The sequence below is a fragment of the Xiphophorus hellerii genome, chromosome 11 (assembly GCF_003331165.1).
Source record: "Xiphophorus hellerii strain 12219 chromosome 11, Xiphophorus_hellerii-4.1, whole genome shotgun sequence".
Classification (NCBI taxonomy): Eukaryota; Metazoa; Chordata; class Actinopteri; order Cyprinodontiformes; family Poeciliidae; genus Xiphophorus; species Xiphophorus hellerii.
The window spans coordinates 6,498,132-6,521,415 of NC_045682.1; the positions used below are offsets into that span (position 1 = coordinate 6,498,132).

A 23,284-nucleotide genomic window follows, 5' to 3' on the forward strand; every position below is an offset into this window, starting at 1 on the left:
CGCTGCTGAGAGATTTGAGATCAACTCTGTGCAGCCTGACATGATTCCCCAGGTCACGTTTGCTGGATGTGATTAATTAGATGTCACTATTGATTAAGGCTCAGGATTATTAAGCGGTAGGTGTACACGTGAATGTACAATAAGTTGGAGTTACTCTGAATGCTAAAACTATCCCACTGTCTGTTTGGGTTGGAACTTTGTTTTAATCGATATCCTTAAATTCCTTCTGCTTGCTAAAGCTAAAAGAATAAAGAGAGAAATGGGATTCTGACATCAAGCCACACCTCTTGTTTCAGCGTCCATTTGTTAAACGCTTAAAGCCACTCAGGCTGCAGATCCATGAGGAGTTTCCAGATATGTTCATCAGTCAGACGACCAAGCCAGTTGTAAGCATTGCTGTGAACGCAGGCCAGAGCTGATGGCGTTTTAATGGCAGTGCAGCGCCACACAGTGGTCATACTGTGATGTAGATCTTTTTTTTTTTTTTATAAATAAAAATAAGCCAGAGCTTCACCGGGAGAAACAGAGAAGAGACACAGATATAAAAATAAGAGTCCATGTTTCTGTAATATTAAAAATATAAATCAAAGCAATAAAAATCAATTCTAATGCAGAAATGTGGCTTTAATAACAGCAGAGCTCTGTACTGTACTGTTCCTCCAGTCAGTTCCTGGTCTAGGCTCCTTTTGCATGAATTACTGCATCGATGCGCCGTGGCATGGAGGAGTTCAGCTCTGCTTCTGCTGAGATATTCAGAAAGTCCAGGTTGATCGCGGCCTTCGTCTCGTCTGCATTTCTGGTTCTGATGTCTCTCCTCTTCCTCTGGACCGTGCTCCATGGAGGCTCTCTGGGGTTCTGGTCAGGCCAGTTGGCTGGTGTTTCCATGGTGACTAACACCGGTGTTGGCACTTTTGGCAGTGTGGCCCAGTACAATGTTCTCCTGGAAGATAAAATCATCTCCCTAAAGGGAAAGCTCTCCTCTGGACGATGACTTTGGACCTTTCAGTTCTTTTTTTCTCCTTAGGTTTGGAGCAAAAAGATTTTTATGGGTCACTGATTGAAGACAAGAAGTGCAGCAGTTGTTGCATGAAACTTTCCATTAACATGCTTATTATACACGGCATGCTGTGAACGGTCAGCAGTCTTTTCCTCTGCTGTGTTGGTAAATTAACATTTCTGTATTGAAAATTCATTTTTAATTTTAGCCTTATGTCTTATTCTAAAACCTTTTAGGAACTTTAGCAATTTTCATTAAAACTGAACAAATATACCTTAAAAATATACAGAATCTACTGAAATAGATTTTCAAGAATAACTTTTCTAATGACCTTCTAATTGGCTGAGCTGTACCTGTAGTGTAACGGAGTGGTTGTAATCCTCGTCTTTCTTGGAGACATTCTGGTTATGATGGACAAAAGGAAACACAGGAAATCTGCAAACAAAAATAGTTTTTTTAATGAAATTTCCAACAACATGCCTTTTAGATTTCCATCAATGCATCTGTTTTTTGTTTGTTTGTTTGTTTTTGTTTTGTTTTTTTTAAATATCAGAGACATGCTTTTATTTATCATGAAATGCCTTTTGCAGAAACCAGCAGTGAGTTGTGAGATGCATGGCCACATTTCACCTCACACCGCACTGTTTCACACAAACACAGATAACCACCGTGTGCATCAGGCGGTATAATTCACGGGACTATACGGTGTTAATGAATCACCGGTGTAAGTTGTGTTAATAAGCGTGATCGTTAGTGCTGGACAGGCCTTATTGATCTCTCAGACATGTGTGGGATTCTCAGTTTTAGAACTGAGATTTATCACATTCAGCGTGTCACCAACAGTTTCCGGCTCCGTCCGGCACCTGCAAACAGAAGCTTTTCTCCCGACACGCAGATGTGAGCATTTAAACCCCCAACCCTAAACCGTGCGGCATGATTTATTGCTCCTGTTAAAATGCAAATGAACCAATGAGCAGAGGAGAAACACAGGTTGTCTGTAACGGCGTGTTTGGCACCTGTAAGAACACGCAGCAGAGACACACTTCTGATGTTCCAGTCAGTCAGGAGGGGAAAGTCACAGTTAGAGAATTTAAATTAGAGTTAGCCTTGGGATGCTAGACTTTTCTTGCACTACTGGCCGTTACTAACTTCCAACAGATGGAGAGAGGAAAGGGCGGCGGATGGGCAGCAAAGATCTCAAGGTCAGGTATTGAACCAAGGACCATGGCGTGAGGACCCATGCGTCACGCAGTCCACCTAGAAACAATATCATTCTGCACTGCAGGATGAAAGTCATGTTTAGCTTTGCTATTACAGCAATGCTGAAAGATTTACATATCTTATACTCCGTGTAGTGATTATGATCTCATTTTGGAAACATTACAAGCTTGAGTAATAAAAAGACATTAGCCGCGCATAAATGCTGATTTCAACACGAGTCCTTGGACATTCTTGCTACTTTAGAGGCAATTTAAATCAATAGGAAATACCTTGAGAGAAATTATGCTAAAATGAAATCTTGGTGTGATTTTGAGTGTTCAACAGTTGTTTTCCACAAATTAAATTTGGTTAACAAATGATGGGATTTCTTTCCGCCTAGCTAGCAAATAAAAAGAGGCCGCTTTCACATGAACACATGATCTTTATTTGGAAAATGTCTTTTGTTTTTCTTTTATTGCTCCAAAAGCTCTTCAGCCAGGATTTCTGCACTGTTCCACTTTCAGTTAGGAGTTTAAAAATACTCCGAATGTGAATACTTGAATGTGAATTCAATACTTGAATGTGTTTAATAAACCTAAGCCTTTCTCTAGGTTGGAATGATGGTACATCTTGAAACCTCCGTGTTTAAGGTGGCCGTGTTCTGGAAATTGCTGGAGAACCAGGGTACATGTCCACAATGAAGCTCCCAGAAAAGCTCCAAAGCCTTTAGCATCATCGGTGGATGCATGCGTCTGACTGTAACTTCAAATGTGCAACAACTGCTGCAACAGCACTGACAGAGAGCCTGCCATATGCTGACTTCAGTACATTTACTGAAGTAATTAACCAATTAAAGCAGAAGTATTGTTTTAGGTGTTATATATTAGTGTTTATCAAGCTGTTTGTTGCTGCATTAAAATGAATGCAAACAGTACATTTACCATATGCCACCTTGCAGAACATTTGTTTGTGAGGACAGAAAACTGCAAGCAAGGTTATTTTAAACAAATATTTTTGATGGACAGATTCAGGTTTTAGCCTTTTGATGATACAAAGATTTATACTGCAGCTCAGCACTGCCGTTTTGGACCACTGAGTATAAGAGTACAAATGTCTTACATGAACTTAAAGGTGATTTAGTAAGCAGAATGGAGCTCCCGTTCTCTCAAGACAGTTTGATGAGCTTTTCATCCTGAGCAGACCACAGTGCTTCGAGGACATAGCCTTTAATGCATCTGAGCCTCACTCTGCCTCTGAATTTATCCCTGTGTTTTTTGTGGGGGTTTTTTACAGTGCATTACCTGTGGGGAATACACTGTGGAATATTTACTTATGTAACAGTGTTGCTTGTGTAATATTGTTCTAAAGAAAACAGTTAAAGTTTAGTAAGATGAGATAAATCTTCCAATGGAGGAGTTGTCGGACTGCTGTAGAAACTGTCTCTCGGTCTCACAGTGTGTCTGCGAACCGAGGACAACAACCCTTAACAGAAGTCAGGGATCGCCTCTTTGTCAGCACAACAAGCCGCCAGCCTGGTCGCCTCCTCCCTGCGTTTCATCCCCACCAAAGATGAGCTCAGCCACAGTGGTCTCTAATTAAACGTCATTGTTGTGGGTTTGCTGACACAGGCACGAGTGTACAGGGCGGACAGTAGGGGGCTAAATACACAACCCAGTGGAGCGCCAGAGGTGGGGCCCACTCTGACTCTCTGAACCTGGTCAGGAACAAAGTCTCTGATAGATCTGTAGATTTCAAGTCCCAATATGGTACTACATTAAAATAAAATAAACTGTTTTAGTGCCCCAAGGTCCTGTTCTTAGCCCACTTTTTTTTTTTAGTTTGAATATAGTTTACATAGTTAGTATACATAGTTTGCCTTAAGTGTTCTGGTGTAGGTTTTCAGATTTACAATAATATTCCTTACTGTGTCAACACGATGGACTGAAGATTTGGAGTTCTTTCAATATAATTAGAAAAGTCATTTTTAGCACCGAGTATTAAAAAAAACTGTTCATTTGTCTTTTCTTAAGAGACTGGTCTTTTATCAGTTATTTGTAATGTTGGGTGCTAATCTCAGTTTTATTTCTTCAGTATAAACTTTGAATAAGATCCTTTTGTCACTCAAAGTCCATCTGAAGACGGGGTTTGCAAATTAGCTGAGATTCCAAATACTGAAGTGGCTTTTCTATACTGACCACTAGATATAGTATGGAAACTACAAAGCTAAAGTAAGGCACTGCAGATGAAACTCTGGACCGAAAACTAAAATCAATCTTAGAGTGTTTTACTAATGCTGCTATGTTTCTCCTCCAGTGTTATCCCGTGCCATTCGAAAATAAGTGGAGCATCACAAAAATCCCAGGGGACGATGAATTATTTTTTGCACAACGCGTCAGCACCTTGAACAGTCCGCTGTGGTTTAGGTTGCTTCGGACACGCGGGAGAGAAGAACGATGCTGGATTCAGTCCAGACTCTTAACATTGTCTGGGAACCATGCAGGACTTCCTCCGAAAAGAGCTGGAAACTAAAGCCAGTAAGGCTTTTGGCATCGAGTGAACACTTGGCATTGATTGAAAAGTGTCAGCAACATCATGTTCTCCCACAGTTTTTTTTCCCAAAATCCTTCGGTTTCTTCTCCCAAATATTGTTCAGACTCCCGGAGCAAAGAGCAAGAAAACTGTTGCAGAACAACCAAAAGTTATTCGTGGATTCACCTTTCACAGTTCCATGTTTTAAAAGCTTGAAAATGAATTTGATAGAGTAGAAAGTACAACATTTCCCTCTTAAAGATGGAGTGGAAGACTGTTTTTTTTGGGGGGGGGGAAATGTACTTGGTGATTCCTCCAACTGATTGCTTCACATCTTCATTGAGACTCACTGTGTCCCTCGCCGCCTCTCATCATGTCTGTCCTCTGTCTAATTTCCTGGCTGCCCCCCTCTCCTCTCCTCCATGTTGAAACCCCTCTTTCTCTTCTGCCTTGTGTGGTTTGCATATCCCCCCCTTTGCCTCTCTCTTCCTCTTCAGACACCGCAGACGGCGGCTCGGGACTCGGCACCGGCGCCATCGTGGGCATCCTCATCGTTGTCTTCTTGCTGCTGCTGGTTGCCGTGGACGTCACCTGCTATTTCCTCAACCAGTGCGGCCTCCTCATGTGCATTGCTGTCAACGTTTGCGGAAAAGCCGGCCCCGGCGCCAAGAGCAAGGACATCGAGGAGGGAAAGGCAGCGTTCTCGTAAGCGCACGCATTGTGATTCGCTGACCTCTTCTGGATTTATTTAACAAAAAATGTAATCTGACATGCTCTGTAAATTCTGGTAAAGATGCACCAAATGTCTTGGTAACTTTTATGAAGATGCAGCTGTTTAATGGTGGCTAGCCTCCTCCTCCCTGGACCTTGGAGGAAGGTGGAGTTGATTTTGCCAGATGACCATGTTCTCGCTGAAAAACCCAATCACAGCAGACTCTCAGTTTGCTGAGAGTCTGCAAACTGAGAGTCTCAGTTTGCAGTCTGAAAAGTCTGAAGACATCAGACTTTTCTGATGTCTTCAGAAAAGTCTGAAGACATCAGACTTTTCTTAAAAAACGTGTCGTAATGTTCACAATGCAGTGCACTGTAACAGGCCCACAGCATCACACATACTCCACTCTGCTTAACACGAGTACAATCACTAGCTCAGCAAATTTGACGAAAGTAAAAATGGCAAAAAAAAAATAGTTACGGTTTTAGAGTAAAAATAAGAAGTGTTGGTGGTAAAAAAAAATAAATTATTGTGGCAGTAATTTATTAAAAATACCTTTTATTGTAAAAAAAAAAAAGAAAGAAAAGGATCAATTTTTCTAAAATTTGCAGAGTGAGATTACTCTGCTAAACTAAAAGACACATTTACTTTAAGGCTTTTCACACAGCTTAATCATTTCACCAGTAATAGTGGAGGACGCTGTTTCTCGAACAATGAATGCAAAATGCAATTATGTTCAATGATTATTAATTACTGACAATGCTAGAATGTTTGGAGCAACGTAATTATTAATGCAACCTTCCTGAAAAGAGCGCTGTTCTTTGATCAAGAATTCACCTCAATGTGTTCGGCAGCATCTCCTCATGGAGGCAGTGCACACAACAAATAAATATTTCAACCAAAGCCTTCACAAAACACTTCTTCAGAGCCCGTGCCACTCTGCGAACCGAGTCGCGGCGGCGAGATCTGCAGAGATGTTTTGCACCTTCAGATCTCAGACATGTCGTTCCCTGCCAGCAAACGCTTTTAAAGCCGAGCACAATCAGAGAGCGGCGAAGCCCTCAGGGGGGGGGGGAAAAAGAAAAAGAAACCTGCAATCAGAGCACGCAGGTTGGTGGAGGCGGAGGATGATCAAATATTGGCTTGAGTGAACGAGACAGCGCGGCTGACAGCCGAACAGGCCGTCTGTGTGTGTCTGAATCTTTGAGCTCGTTTGTTTCACGCTGCTGCCGATCGTTTGCGTGAGGTGACCGTGTGTTCCCGGGCCGCCATGAAGCGCTGCCTGACTGAGGCCTCCTCAAAACGCACGCCTGAATTTATGCATCCCGTCTGCTCTGTCCTTTCTTTCTGGCGACAGGAAGGACGAGTCTAAGGAGCCGATTGTGGAAGTGAGAACAGAGGAAGAAAACACCCCGAACCAAGAAGGAGGGGGTCCCGCTGAGCCCAATGAGACCACCCCGCTGACAGAACCAGAGTGAGAACCGAGCGCTTTAATTGGCTCTTTGAGAGACGGTCCAAAACCGAGTCTGCACACTTAATTGGTGGATTGATGATTTAAATATGTAGGATTTTCAGATAAAATAAGACAAATATAAAAACAGTGCTGTATGGAAGTATTCATACCCATTGAACCTTTTCACATTTTGTCACAATTTATCCTCAAGTTTTAGTGTACGATATCAGAATTGATGTGATAAACCAACATTTAGTAGCTGTGAAGTTGAAGAGAAATAATTCACAGTTTTCTTTGTGTCGACGTTTAATAACAGCAGCTTTGTTGAGATTTCTTCCAGCTTCGCTCATCTACACACTAAAACTCCTGATTCTGCGCAAAATTGCTCGACGTCATTCAGACTGAACAGAGAGCAACACGTCTACAACAAATGTTTAATTGGATTAAAGTCTGTGCTTTGACTAGGCCATTCTAGCTCATGAATACACAGTGGCTTGAAAAAGTAACCATACCCCTTGAACGTTTCCATATTTTGTCACATTACAACCACTGTCTGTACTGAGGTTAGATTAGACACACGGATAATGATTAGCAGTCATCAGGCAACCTCTCCTTTCTCTTTCCATTTCACAATCGTGTTGCAGTTTGTGTTGCTCTGTCATATTAAATCCTAATGAAATTCATTTAAAGTTGAGGTTTTAATATTAAGAAAAATATTAAAACTTGCCTAAAAGTTGAATGGGTATTAATACTTCAGTTGATATACAGCTTTGAGGCTGAGAAGCTACATTTCTTTTAGCTGTTTTCATGCTCGTTGTGTGGTATAGATTAGGAAGCTGTTTGAAGGTACATTCATAACATAACATTCATTGCTGCCGAATATTTCAGAAACATGTTGGTGTGGAGTTTTAACAAACAGGGTGGAGAAAATGATGGGCGACTTGAATCATTTCAGCTCTTTAGGTTTCAGGTCCAGCTGACGTTATGTGGCTTTATCTTGTTTCTGTACCAAACAGAATCCCTCGAGTTTCTGTAAAAGCTCAGAGCAGCAGCTGTAGACCAACTCCTTCATCCTGGGAAAACTGCTTGTCCATTCCTTTGATTATTTTGTGTTTTACCCTCCAATATTTTGTCGCTAACATTTTGAGTGTATAGATTTTTACTTTTTCCACTGAAGCACAGAAACACTTAAAGCCTTGTTGTTGCCCTGACTTGCACTCTCACTCTACCCTTTTTTGTTTCATATTTTTTTGGCTCTATGCTTCCTCTCCTGTGTCCACCCCCCTCTCCTACCTCTCTCCCCCCACTCCTCCTCCCTGCTACTTCCTGCCAAACAGACCTGCCGCTGCCGACTCCCCGAACACGGCGGTAAACCGACTCCCCCCGGCTGCTGCTAACTCGGTTACAGAGAGCTTTAGCACGCCACAGACTAACTCCTCTCCTAAAAACACCGCTGCAGCCCTTTCCAATTCACCTAAAGCAGACTCCGAATGCAGCGTCGGGCCCCTGGTTGACCTCAGCGACGCTCCAAAAGTTGCCCCTGCCTCCAGCCCTCCTGTATTAGAGCCAGTTAGCCCACCGTCCGCTAATGGCGACAGCCCTCAGAACCCGTGTGAGTCAGTGAAAGCCCCCAGCAGCACCCAGAGTAAGGACTTACAAGTAGACGGCCAGAGCAACGATGCCCGCTGTGCCCCATGCTCAGACTCCACCACATCAACCCAAAATGAGTATGAACATCTCCGTTTCCTTTATTGCTCCCTTTTGTTCTGGTCATTTCATGAGGGCTGCCATGTTTTAGGAGAACTTCACCCTTAAACGGTTCTTCCCACATGCATGGTTCTGCTCAGAACAGAGGCACTGCTGCATCTCCGTCCATTACAACAACATCCAAAAGCTTTTTTTATTTCATTCATTCAAAAAGTGAAACTGATTAATTGAACATATAGTGTGGATTTTGCTATTAATTCTTATGGCTTATATTGCCTCCTGTAAAGGTTCATTTCAAATAATTAATTACACAAATTTTAATTCCTTAAATTGGGAAAAAAAAATTCTTTTGCTTTCCCTCACTATATGCTTACTGCAATATTTGCTGATCTATTTTGTATGCAGTGACAAATGTCAATTTAAACTTTCAAATGTTCACACATTTAAAGAGCCTCAGTGTTTATTCTTAACTCTTTGGTACTAAAAACTGATTGAAAATCGATTTATTCACTGCATATCTGTTTGTGTAAGGTTGAGATGGGACTTCTCATGAAAACATCCCTTTAAACCATTCAGACTTTCAACACAAAAGAGACACAATCAAAACTGTCAGATGATTTATTACCTCACGGTAATAACTCAGAAATAGTCCAAATAGTTTGGATGTATTTTTTATTTCTTTCATTCTTACAGAAAGTTTCCTTTTATATCATAGGTTTGTGGCTCTTTTCTACTTAGAGAAAAATCTATAAAACACAAGATACTAACATAGATGGAAAAACCTTATGACAGCCTTATATGATAGCAGAAAGTACAATAGCCACCGTAAGAAAGGCTTACAGTGCTCAGTTATGCTGCATGAACTGATCAGTACATTATTGCAAGAGAACGCAAAAGAAAAAAACAATCCTCCATGTCCCCATCTTTAGCATCTGCAAGCATGTAGCAGCAGCACAGACATCCCTGGAAAACTCCATGAATGTTCATGAAACCTTGTAGAGATTCACCTTTGTGCTGTCATGTCCCTGAAGCTCTCTGACATTTAATTCAGTAAGCTTCTGTACGTTGCTGAACTGTGATTTAATGTATGCTTTAACCGTTTTTCATTGGCAGAGATTTGATTTTTAGAGGCTAAAATCTGGAGCCAAATACAACCAATCAATTATCTTACTAAAAAAACAAACTTGCTCTTAAAGACCCCATGCAGCCAAGTTTGAGGCCAAGTGTGCAGAAAGTTTGAAATGAAGATCACATTTCATCAGTCCCTGTTAAAACTGCTGACCTGTGGAAGATATTGATTGCCTCCATCTCACCCTGAAATATGTTCGGCCGTTTGGCTCGGCACCAGGATCCAATAAGCATCAGCTGTGGGCAGAGATCCAGAGGCAGCAGGAGCTGCTTCACCTGAATTAATCATGTGGAAGAAGGAGCACAGCTGCGACTGCAGACACGTCCCACATTTCAAAAGCTAGGAGGAATTTGTTACACAGCAAATATTCATAAATTTTACAGCATTCATTGTGGCTTTTTGTTTTTTTTGAAAACTGACGTCTGTATCTGTGTGGGAAAACAATGCATTGTGGGAAATCTAAAAACATTAAGTCTGGACATCAGCACTTGTTGATGTCAGGTCAGTTTTTGGACCGCTTAAGGGTGGAAGTTCCTTTAACATTGCCAGATGTTCACCATCAGTCACTGCATGCCTCCACCCTCCACCCACTGCCTCCACCTCCACCTGTTTGCTTACTAACCTCACAGAAACGAGCATCTTCCCACCGTTCAGCCCGTTAGCGCTCGGCGCCGCAGGCCTCCACGTTACGGCTAACATGTAGTTCAATGTGGGACGAGATTTAATAGGTGTGATAAAAAACATTAAAGATGAAGAGATTAACAAAAAAATGTTCATTAAAAGATGAAAATAAATGACTAAAACAAATCTCCACGTTTGACAGTTTTCGGAAAAAAAAAAAAAATTTAATCCCAGTTTAATTTTTTCATGCTTTCCATTTTAAAAAAAGTAAATAAAATGAAAGAGAAAACAATAGAAAACAGAGTAAAATTCATAGCCTCGTGACACATATGATGTAAAATAGAGCAACAAAAAACATGATCAAATGAAATTGAAATATTAAAGTTAATAGAATTACAATGAATTGAAAACACAAAATTATGTTGAAATAGAATCAAAGAGTGAAGTGAAACGGCAGCGAAGTGTAAAATATAGCAATCTAAAATAAAACAGATGAAATAAAAAATAGAGTGAAACACATTAAGTCAAATAATGGTAAATAATACAATATTTTTATATTGTTGGCTCATGCCTTCCCCACTATGCATTCATAAGAAACATAGTGAAAGGCAATAAATGAAAATAAAATAGTCATTTTTAAGTGATGAAGACATAAGTTAAATCAACAATATGGAAATAAATACATAAAGTTAAATCAAAAATTAGAATAAAATGTAAGCAAATTATAAATTTAAAAAATGAAAGAATTTTTTTTATATATTAAATTGTAAGATAAAATAAAACCAATAACAATAAAATAAAATTAAACCTTTGATTAAATTTATGAACAAAGCTGTATGTGGATTCTGTTTGATAATATTTGTTGTCAAAAGTAGGCGGCTTTGGTAGCAAAATCTTTTTTCTGGCAATAAATCAAGATCATTTCATTGCCTTACAGAAAACAGTGATCACAGTTTGATCAAATGTGATCTCACAGCAGATGTTTTTGGCCCCCGTCTCCTTGTGGCCGGGCCCCACACACTCCTCCCTGATACATCAGCTCTCTAAACGGCAGCTGGGATGTTGGAGATGATTTTTCTGAACTCCGCGCCGCAGTTTGCAGACGCTGCCGATTCCTGACAGCCTGTGAAGTCGAGGAGAAGACTGTAGCAGGAGATGAATTCCTGAGAGACACTCGTCCTTCTCCTCTTCCTCCAGCTCTTAATTTGCTCACTCGGCTGCTCAGGGGAGGATGTCAGTGATGAAGAACGAAAGCGTTTAGAGCTACTTGGATGCAGGGAGCTTGTCGGTGCCAAATCAGTGTGATGAAAGCCCGCTTGTCATTGGAGGGATTCTCCTTCACAGCTCAGACGGGCCTGAAGCAGAGCGCTCCCGCGGTGCCGTCCTCCATCAGAGCCGCCGTTTTCGCTGCCGTAGACTCCGTCAGCTCCAACCTCTCTTGTTTGCAGACGGTAAAAATCTGCAGACCGTACAAATGCTAAAAGCTAGAATCTGAAATGATGACATGTCAATTTAAATTGCACATTGTCCCTTTTTAAAGTAAAGTTACAGGGGACTGCAAAGGTTTTCGGCACATCAGCATCCAATCAAGGGCTGAACCAAGATTCCAGTTTAAATGGAAAATAAAAGCTCTCTTATCAAAATAAAAGCCTTGTTTTGTCTTTTAAGCAATTCTGATGCTGAACATTTGTCTTAAATGTTTTTTATCAGACTCTTCTATAAATATCCTGTTTATTACATGGGAACTCCACAGTCCAGCCGTAGCAAATGCTGCAGCTTTGCTAAAAGTGACGGGAACAGAGTTGTTAATTGTTTTGCAAATGCAAACCTGGAAAGTGTGATCTGTATTTTTATTCATCACATTTACCTTTGATATCCTCGAGTAAGATGCTGGGCGAAGAAATGTTTCTTCAGAAGACGGAGAATCGGAGAACAGGGTCAAATAGAGCGGCAGGCAGGTAGTTTAAAGAAACTTTCCGTGACAGACGTCATAATTAAAAGTGAACAAAAGTCATGGTCATTATGGAATTATTGTTTGCTGGTTTCTATATCAGACATAGTTTGGTGTTGCGTTCAACTCTGAAGCATTTTTAAAACCGATTTTCTTTTAAGTGTTAACTAGTGATGCTGTGTTTTATACATAATGTTTCAGTTCTTTAAAAATGATGTTGAAATGTGTTTAAATACCGCCTGAAATCATCCACTGTTCTGCTGAAATGTGTCGCTTTGTCACAGGCTAGAATGGCCCAGTCAAAGTCCAGACTTAAAATCCAACGGAAAATGTTTGACAATGGAAACTCTCCATCCAGCCTGACTGAGCCTGAGCTGTGTCACAAAGAACATTTCAAGCTTTGATTTCCAGACGGGGAGAGCTGGTAGAAACATCCTGCAGCTGCAACCGCAGTCAAACCCGGTTCCAGTTCTGCAAAGTACTGACTAAAGGTCCTGTTTGCACATTCACATCGTGCGTGTCATATTTTTATTTGTTTAAAAAAAAAAAAAAAAGTGAGAAAACCATAAGTCCTTTTTCTTTCACTCACTTAAAATCCCAGCAGCGTTCACTAAAGTTTGACAAAATGTGCGTTTAGTATTTCTGCAGGGCAGAACGAAACCGAGCAGGAATTTTATGAGGGCTTTTTTTTTTTTAGTCGGTGGACAGGATAGGAAAGCGTGAGGATCGGAGCAGTTGTTTGAGAGGCGGCAGGCCGGACAGCAGAGGAAGAAATATTTTTAGACTGGAAAAAAATAAATAAATGTAATGTGTGGCTTCAAAGTCTGCTCCCATTGTGTCTGAGCTCAGCTGAGTCCAGATGGCATGTAATCCTCTGGCGTATTGTAGTCGCTGTTGTAGGCCGTGCCTCGGTTCCTCCCCCCCCCCCGCCCTCCAGCGCTGTGTCTACTGTACCGGCCCTGTGTCATTCCACATCAGCATTCATTGTTCCTGGGAAGTAGCTGTGACATCCATGTGCTCCTGTCTGATGCCTGGCTAGGATAGCGAGCTCAATCCCATTAAGTGTGAAATGCATTCAGTTCCAGGAGCGAGAACAACAGATTCCCTCAAAGCATCCTGCATGTTTCCACCTCTTTTCCTCCATTTGAGGAACCAGACAAAAGGCAGACAGTTCAGCTGTGAGAAGAGAGCCTCGTCCATTCTAACCGAATCTCCTTTCTCCCCTTTCACCCCTTTTGCTTTCGCCCCCGTAGCGGGAAGGCTGTGAAGAGCGACCACGCCAAAACCGAGCCGGAGGTGAAGGACGCCACGGCCGAGGTGAAGACGGTCCCCAACGAGGCGCCTCAGGCGAACGGCAGCGAAAGTAAAGCGTAATGTCCTCCAGCCGGGAGCGGCGGGGAGGAGGAGGAAGAGGAGGAGGAGGGAGGGGTGCAGGTTGGGTGGGGAGAGTTTGGGGTGTGGGCTTTACAAGTTAAAAGCGGGGGTGGTCACAGTCACTGAAACTTCGAAACAATTTCACACACACCACCCCACTGCATTAGACAAAAAAAAAAAAGAAAAAAAAAAGCAGCAACTCAGAAGATAAACTACAAAGAAAATTCGTGTTTCTGCGGGAATATGAGCAGGAGTGATAAACCTCATGCAACGCCTTAGTTCCCAATACATCCACCTAAATCAGTCACTGTAAAACCATAGATATTCAGGCGTCATGTCACCCGTTTTTGTACGTAATAAGCAGATCAGCATCTGTAATATTTTCTCTAGATAAACTTGGATGAACTGTAGCTTTACTTCACAGATTTACTGCCTTTAAGATGCACACAAATGTAAGACCGGCTCTACTACTCTTTATGCTCATTGTTGTGATAATGGATTATGGGTCTTCTTTTTCTTTTGTCTGTTTTTTTTTTTTTTGTTGTTGTTTAAATACTGCTCTCACTGCCTATGTAGCTGTTCCTTAATGTCTTATTAAAGCATGTGGGTTTGTTGCTGTATTTCTGTAAACTCGTATGTGATCGGGTTTTGTTCTTTTCCGCTCCTTGGTCCTGCGTTTTCCTTCATTTCATCTTCACTCTCCCGAACAATGGAAAAATGATTGAGAGAAATATTGACGTGAAAGTTGATGTCTTGTTTTCTTTTTCCTCCTTAAAAGTCTATTTGCAGGCTGTTTATACATGCATCAGAGTTTTGTGAATAGTAATTTTAGTAAGCCAATTCTGATTTCTCTTCAGTAACTATAGACAAATGCATTCAAAATGGGTTTTTTTTTAGCTTTTTAAGACATCATTAATCAATTATATTTGGAGCAAAGGCAACATCTCACCACGTGGTGAAACAGACAAATATTATCCAACTTTAGCTTCTTATATTAGCAATTAGCGCTGTTAGCATTAATAGCTTTATACCACAGTATAAAGATTCCTATTCTCTAGAGACACTTACCTTCGATTTAAGCCCAAACAGTTTACATTCCTAAATTCAGTGTGCTTTGTGGTGGAGATTGAATGCTTGGAAGGATGAGACAAAGTAACTTTGCTGTAAAACCTTTAGCTTTCCGTTTTGCAGAAGAAGTTGCAACCCCTCTCTTTAAAAGTAGCAGCCAAAATATCTGTAGAAATTAGTTTCTTACGCCTCAATGTCATTTTGGAACACTTTACTCATTTTCAAAAGACTACTCAATAGACTTTAGTATACATCACTCAGTTTCAACTTCCACACTAAAGAGTGTTGCTGTTAGCACAAAATGTGGGACAGCATTTGATTGAAAAAATATTGGATTTCTGAGTTTCTAATCCTCAAGTTTTTCTTTTGGTTCATTTTCTGTCCTTTCCTGGCTCCTGACAAACAGCATGGTGGGTTTGGTCGCCATGCTGTTTTTTGTGTCTTGCATTTTCTCTTCAAAAGCTGATTCCATGTTTTATTCTTTTTTATAAATCGTACAGTTGGAACATAAAATGTTTTTTACATTTTTTCCCCCCCATATGCCTGAAATTTTCATGCCAAGACCTTGAGTTATCCGCTCTTGCATGTTGAAAATTGAGTATATGGACTCAATTTTCAGGGGGCCTTAATGTTTTTGCTTAGATTTTTTTAGATTAGCTCAATCCCAGCTTCGTTCTTTTTTGTAGGCTCCTATTTAATTCCAATTTTCATGCCTTAAGTTGTCTTCATCTCTTAAGTATCTATAAAAACCCTCCTTAAAATTCCTCATGCTACATTAACCTTAATTAAATATTGTGTAGCCAAATATAATGGGCCTTGGATGAATATAAATGAACTGGACCAATGAAAACCTGCACTGCAGGATGTAAATAATGGGAACCTCACTTAAAATCTATCATTTAAGTTATTTACTTATGTCAGTAGATTTACCTGTAACCTCATTACACTGTTTGCAGTTCTCCATCTTGTCTTAAAATGCGTGTATACGGACAAACTAGGTCAAAAATGTGTTCTACTCATGAATTAAGCTTTGTAACCCTGTTAAAATAAAATGACAAATTAAGGTTTGTGCATAACTAGAAATTACCCATGCATTGAAAACATTTGCATTTGTACAATTTTTACAGCGCAATATTCTGTAATAAATTGTAGGGGGAAATGTATGGTTCTAATTTTTTACAATTCCAGCACCGTGCATCGAAACATTTTGAACGAAAAATGTCCTGTCTAATCCTGATTTTGCTTTTCATAGAGGAGCTAAACCCATATTTGAGCCCCTATTTACTGGGAACTCTAAAATCAACCCACAGTAATTGTTCGGGTTGATTTTTTTTTTTTTATTTGGAACCTTGCATTTGTAACAAAGATTTCTGCTTTGTGTTTCTGAAACAATTTGTGAAGCACCTGCACAAAACCGATTCACAAATATAAATATATATTTTCTGCAGATACACAAAAAACATTATATCCACAAAATCTAAAGTGAAACCAGCAGCGTGGCCCACCGTTTCATTAATCCAGCCAAATTGTTTGTGGGCAACCATGAAGTTCTGAGGTTTCGTCATCAGATGGTCGGATGATTCTTCATAAAAATTTCAAATACAGTAAAAGTAGATGGTGAAATGCCGCCAAACTGTAACATAACCGGTTCTGATGTAGCAGGACTCTGTAAATTCCTCTATGTGTGCTGCGAAACGTTTGTGTTTTGAGTTCTGAAAATTCAATTTTTTTCCTTCTCTCTCACACGTGTGTCACACTTTTCCTGAGGTTTCCCTACAGAGATTTGGACACGTAGGTTAGGCAACAGGTTTGGACTTTGGAGTGACTTAAGAGGTTACAGAAACATCAAGTTAGTGTGGACTGAGATGTAGTTGTTCTCATGACTCATTTTAGAAATATAGATCCAAGTGTGTTATGTCTTCGTATTTGGCGTATTTGGCTCCTTCATAGCCAGAGTTTGTTTTTTCTTTTCTTTTATCATATTTATTGTTAAGATAGTAACCGAATTGAACTGGAACTTTGGAAATTTGCAGCTTCTCTTTTCATTATGTGGCATCAAATCTGAAGGGGCTTGTCTAAATTTGGTTAGGCAGTAAATTATTGCGCAGCAGTAAAAAAAAAAAAAAGTCCAATAAAATATGTTCTGTAGTTTACTTTAGTCTCTAATCCATAAACATCTTATGTCATTTATTGGCCTTTCTGTTGAGTTGTTTTAAAGATCAGCCCGTACAACTGCAAAAGAAAAAATCTGTTTCACTTTTAGTTTTTCCTTCTAGCAGTTTTATGAAATATGTGGAGTTTTAAATATTTTTTATTTGAAATTATTTTAACGGCAGCACCTTCCAAACTTATTGGCTCTCCTGGCAGAAAGTCTCAAAATAAATTTTTCCAACCTGAAATTTCAGGAAATTTAATCACTGATGAAAAAAATCCCACCTTAAAAACTTTTTTTTTTAACAAAAGTGTTGGCAACTCTTAAGATTTTTTACCTAATTTATTTACTGACCTTGTACACTGTTAAGCTGATCGTACTGTGAAGGAACATAATGCATGAGTTGAATATGGAGAGTCACAGAGGTCCATCTCCATGGAGACTAAGAAATATAAGAGAACATGCTACTTATATAAGGCGGGTGTTGAATTTTCAAAAATCTGGAAATGGATGATATTTTAAAAGAACAAAAAAACTACTAGCCCAAACTTTTCAATATTTAAAGAGACGTTTTTAGAATTTTTAAAGAGGTGGTGCAACTTTTCCAAAGCTCCATTGTGACTTTTTAAAAAAGTAATAAAATAAAATAAAAACATAGAAATGTTCCCCAATGAATAAATCTTCCTAAAGTAAAGTTTAGACTTTTCACTGTTGTCCGATGAGATCGTGTTACTGCAGGACATTTTATGGACAGCTTTTTGCGTCGTTACCAAGGTGACCAATAAATGTGAAGGTTCTGTTGTAAGAAAGATAAACTGTTGAACAAAGTCAGGCGTGATTGCAGATGTTTTACACGGCAAAAATCCTTCTTTAAAAATAGTTTCCAAAAAGTCCAAACTGTCACAAGTCCTAAAGAGTCTGAGGGCAAACCACCCAGCAGAGTGATATTCAGGTTTAGCTTAGACTGATTGAAAACAGAAGGTTCTGCAGAAGGTGGGGAAATCCTCTTGATAAAAATAAGTTTGGTGTCTTGATGATAAAATGTCTCCTTTTCTAAAGTTCTGCATCTGAAACATTAAGAAGCGGAGCAGAAGTCGGGTCTTTTTCTGTACAGTGTTGCTTCCACCGTAGACTTGGAGCTGGTCCAGTGTGAACAGCAAACCCACGAGCCTTGAGTGTTAGAGTTGAGCGTCTAGTTGGATTGTGATGTAGCCGGTAGCGCCGTCAGCAGCTTAGAGACGTCCGGCCGAGTGCCTTTAGACTGGAAAACGACGCCATGCATTCCCTTCCTCTTGGTTTCTGTATTCCAGAGTTTCCCGTTTGCGTCCTCCTGTCAGTTTCTTTTCTTTCGCTGCTCCATTCAGCTGTAAATGAAGCTTCTTCAAAACCCTCTCCGATGTTCTGTAAGGCTGTATTATTCCGGTTCCCTTTGGATGTTTTATCCTTTCATTCCTTTATAATAAATATTTCAAAGGACAGATTATTGCTAAGAACCTTACTTTAACTTGGCCGCGGTCTCGTTTAAGAAAGTTCAGCCATGACCAAAACTACACGGACACAAGCCAACGAAACGAGTCAAAAGGAGACATTTAACGTTTTAACGCTCCAGTCTAGCGTCACGTGAAAACAGTGTGGACAAGCCAAGAACACATATGTTATGTTTCCAGACATGATCAGATTTGTCAGAAACAGCATGAATAATTTCTTCAAATTCCTTTTTTTAAGATTTGTTTTCTTCATGTTTTTATGCTTTTCAAATGTTGTGGAGCTTGTTCTGGTCTCTGCTAAAACAAAACAAAAAGTTAACTGACTTACTTTTGCCTGGAAATGTGTGGAAAAAATGACATTTTGTCTTGTTTTGTTTTGCTTTTTTGTTTGTTTCTCTTGCCTTAAAGTTGTTAAAAATATCTGGATTGACCAGTTTTGCTGGCTGATGTGATTTTTTTTTATTTTTATTATTCTTCATTAGCCAGAACCAAACAGAAGGACTTGGTTCTGTTCTGTAAAAACCCACTTTGCCTTTCTTTTCTTTTTCTTTTTTTCTTTTTTTTTTTGATCAGGGAATAAATAAGATGAAAACTTCCTTCTAAGGTCCTGTGCTGACGTTACAGCAAAGGGATTTGTAACGTCCATCATGCTCAGAGGAGCCTCCGCTGCCAGCAGCTGGTCACCGTCATTGATCCAGAACTTTCTGTCCTCCAATCTTTCTCTCTGTAAAAAGCAGCTCGGCGTGCTTCTCCTCTGTCCGAGTGTCTGTCTGCTCACTATTCCCTGGTGTAAATACAGAATACTAACTGAGGAATGAAGGAAAACACATTTTGACTTTGCATTCTGTCAGAAATGTTTGTGTTCAATAAAATTAAAAGGGGAAAAAAAACATTTTGTGAAGAATTTATTTATTTTTGTTCTATTAAAAACGGTGAGCTCAGTGTGAAAGAAAATGTAAGAAACAAACTGAAGATTATGAACAGATTTTGATCCGTTTCTCCAGTCAGAAATGTTCTACATGTTGCAGCTGAACTAAATCCAGTTTATTTAATAAAACTTTAATTTAATCTTACATTTTATTGTTCTCAGTCATGTTTTATTCAAATGTATTTATTTTAAATAACCTAATATTAGTTATAAAGTTTCTAATGTTGCCTGTAGCTTTGGGGGGGGTATTTTGAATCTGAATATATGAAATAAAAACTTCAAAATTAGACAAATTTCATACATTTATTCACCTTTTTCAAGTTAATCTGCTTATTCCACAGAGTTGTATTAATTGTTACACAAGTTTGTTCATTTTCCCGTCCCACTCTTTATGAAATAAAACTGGACATTCAACAAGTTAATTTAAGAAGGTTCATTAGTCAGTCTTACCTGCAGCCAGCTGCTTGACAGGCTGTGTCTAGTTTACCAAGCGTAGCTTTAGCGGGTCGGTAAGCTCCTTTCTCTGCTGGGAATATTTCCAAACGGCTAAATTTGCCTTTCTTGTGAGTCAGAGGGAAATAGAGCAGCCTGCCTTCGCCCAGCTGACCTGCAGCGCAACACGTCAACCTGAGAGGCTCAGCATCAAAACAGAATCCTGTTGACCTTCACATAATTAGACTTTTGAATTTAAACATTAATACACATTTTAACATTCAGTTAATGTTTTTTAGTACAATAAACATACTAAAAGTCATGTTGCAATTGTTCAACTCCCATAATAGATGAGAATACAGAAACAGATGAGCATAAACAACCCTCAGCTGTTAATGCTCTTCTTCAAGGTGTGAAAAATTGGAACTAAAGGCTCTTTGGGAACTAAAATCAGAATTTCTACACAGGAGAATAATCTGAATTTTATCGCTTTGATGTATTAAACACAAGGAGAAACTGGGACATCCAGCCGTGGATTGTTCCACTTAAAGGTTTTCCTGTAAGTCTGTCAACTGTTAACATATTCATAATGTACAAACTTAGGTTAAAATTCCTTCAGAAAAAAAGTAATGAAAAGCAAAAAATTAAATAAGAGAAACATGCTTTGACAAACACATGAACAACTTACACGGACTGACTTTTAACAGGGTTTATGGTGGTCAACATGCACTTTTACATATTGACCACCAGAGGGCAGCATGGCCCCAGTTGTAACATAGGCCTAACCCAGAAAGACTGGTCTCGGGCCTTTTTTCTACACATGGAGATGAATATTAGGATATTTAATTTAGCAAATATGACTGAAATTATTTTATTGTAGTTGAGGTTCAATGGGTCCGTCAAAACTGTTGAGATTAAAATGTTTTAGTTTTTCACTGGTTGAATTTGAATTTTTGAAACCGCCTTTAACAGTTATTGCTTGTTAGACTGAAGCTCCTGTCATAAACGTAGTTATTGCTTGACAAACTGGGGTCACTAGTAATCTCCATTTAGACGTACAGGTTGACATCAGGAGCTATTTATCTGGTCTTTCCTATGTTGAAGTGGTTCTAAGTAAAATAGGCTTTGATCTCACCGTATTGTGATATATTTATGCACATATAAAGGTTTGCTTGTTAATATCTGGTTTGTAAATTCAAGAACGTCTGTGGCTGAAACTGAATGGAGGATGCTGCATTATGACATGTGTATTCAAATCCATTTGGATTACAATATAATTCAGCTAAATTTGGAAAGCAGCGCGGCAAAAACACAAAATCTTACCAACTATTTTTTGGTCGAATCTGTAGTGAAATAAGCCAAAAGTAAATTAGGTATATAAAGTAACTTTTCAACAACATATAGGAATTTGTTTTAAACCAACATTTCCTTAATATTGATGGAAAGTTACTAGTTGCTACTAGATTATATCACTAATATTATAGGAAAAATGTTTTCTTAAAGGTAAAATTATCTGCTAACAGAACAAGTACTTTTCATTGATATTAAGAAATGATGTATTAAAAAAGCTCCTATTTCTTGCTAAACAGTTACTTGTAAGTTAGTTTTATCTTTTCTTAAGTGTAACAATATATTTGCTCTAACACCGGACAAAATTGCTCTGAGATTTTGTGGTTTTTGCAGTGAAGTTAAATTCTTCTTATGAGCTTTACATATTGATAAATATTTTAAACCCAGCATCTTTCACATTCATCCAATCATATTTAGCCATAATTCTTTTTGGAAAGCCTGATTTTTATTGATCCCACTGGATCTCATTTTAGTGCTGCAGTGCATTAGTTGTTTTTTTTCTTTTCTTTTCTTTCCCTTCTTCTGCGGGCTAAAACCCAGTTTTTATTTCCTTTAATCTTCTTTCACCACTTGAACAAACATCGACTACATTTCCATACGAGTGCAGCAGCGCTCGGCTTCCCAAGAGCAGCTAAATAAGATCTTCATATGGGTCAGGAGAACCAAACAATCCACCGTCAGGCTCAAAGCTCCGGCTCATTCCTGCGAAGACCGTCATCACTTCGCCCCCCCCGCCCCTTCAGATCTGCACACAGCAGATTAGGGTCCTTTCAGCCGCGCCGTTCCTCCCCGGACGGCAACAATGCTGCAGTTTGCTTCTCTCTGGCCTCGGACCGATGCTGCACACCGATAACTACCGACACACAGCTCAGCCTCGTGGTTCTTACCTGTCTGATCTCACACGCACAGAGTGAAGTCCTGTGTTTAAGCTGTTCAACACACGCCACTGTCTCATGTTTAAAGAGGGCATTACTCACTGTGGAGTGGAAGGAGTTAATTAGCCAATGCTGGTGGCAGTTTTTTGTCTTTGCCAAACTTTCCATGTGCAGCGTGTTTCAGCCATTAGTTCCCTGTCAGAGAAAACAGCTACCAACCCATGCTGTAAGAACGCTGACCTGCAAGTCCAACTCTGCCCTCGGTAGTTGCAGGCACACTTGATAGAGATGTGCAGAAAGCTTCAAAAGGCAGCAGCACACCGCCCACAGACCCACAGCACAATTCAATTCAAAGCTACTTTATTTATCCCAAAGGGAAATTAAATGTTGTCGTAACTCATATCATCCGAGTTTCTTCAGAGTCGATGTGGATGGTGATGCTGCAGAGCGATCTAGAGTCAAAGCAGCTTCATTTATTGCAGCTAGAAACCAGAGATCAGGCTAAGATCCGACTGTGGTGATGACCTGAGACTCATAGAGACGACTACAAAATCGGCCTTCTATCGCCCGAAGAACATCTCCGGGATTAAAGGACTAACAAATAAGAAACTCATCTATGTTTATGGTCAGTCGCATTGATTGACTGCAACAGTGTCTTCACAAAAAAAATCAGTCCTCCAGCCGCAGCTGATCCAGAACGCTGCTGCAGGCGTTCTGACTAAAACCAGGAAGGCGGAGCACATCGCCCAGATCTAAAGGCCTGACGCTCACTCCCTGCAGCTCAGACAACAGAATCATTAAGTGACACATTCAATGTATATTTGATGACGGTTATCCTTGAAGACGACATTTGACAAACTGGTCCTGCTCTGCATCCACGAAACCTCCTTTTCAGCTCCTGTGGGGTCAGGGGTCACAGTTCAGGTGTAACTTGAGCTTCGGTGGTGCCTTTCTTTCGTGGTCAGCTCGGACGGATTGTGCAACAGGAATGGTTAAATACCCCTCACTGTTACTGTGTAATAGGAGGCGTCTGAGGTTTTCCTTCTGTGCCTCGAAACAATTATTTATTGATGTGTAAAATGTTTGCTTGTTGACTTCGTTTAGTTCAATTAAAGCTGGGATTTTTCAAAAATGTGTCCCTGAGAGATTATGTTCCTGCAATAAAAGCAGAATTTTGTTTTTCAAGGTGTTTTACTCTCGATCAGAGGTGCCAATAAGGGGTGCTATATGGTCTCTGAAGGATCTCTTCTAAAGACATGTTCCTCACGGCTTAATGTGATGGGAAAACACGCCTGCCAGCTTCAGAAACTCTCTGAAAC

General features: G+C 39.8%; 1 protein-coding gene across 12 annotated transcripts in view; it reads left to right on the top strand.

The window, feature by feature from the left end:
- ncam1a (neural cell adhesion molecule 1a) overlaps positions 1-18,836 on the top strand; it is a 293,926-nt gene extending 275,090 nt beyond the window's left edge. For 9 of the 12 annotated variants that reach the window (XM_032575748.1, XM_032575749.1, XM_032575754.1 and 6 more), the window contains 4 exons: positions 5,224-5,431; positions 6,796-6,912; positions 8,229-8,618; positions 13,553-18,836. In XM_032575748.1, coding sequence (XP_032431639.1) covers positions 5,224-5,431; positions 6,796-6,912; positions 8,229-8,618; positions 13,553-13,673 — 836 coding nt within the window. In that variant the 3' untranslated portion in view covers positions 13,674-18,836. The remainder of the gene's footprint in view (positions 1-5,223; positions 5,432-6,795; positions 6,913-8,228; positions 8,619-13,552) is intronic. The other 3 variants (XM_032575758.1, XM_032575759.1, XM_032575760.1) reach the window with 1 other exon arrangement.
- The last annotated feature ends 4,448 nt before the right edge of the window (positions 18,837-23,284 follow it).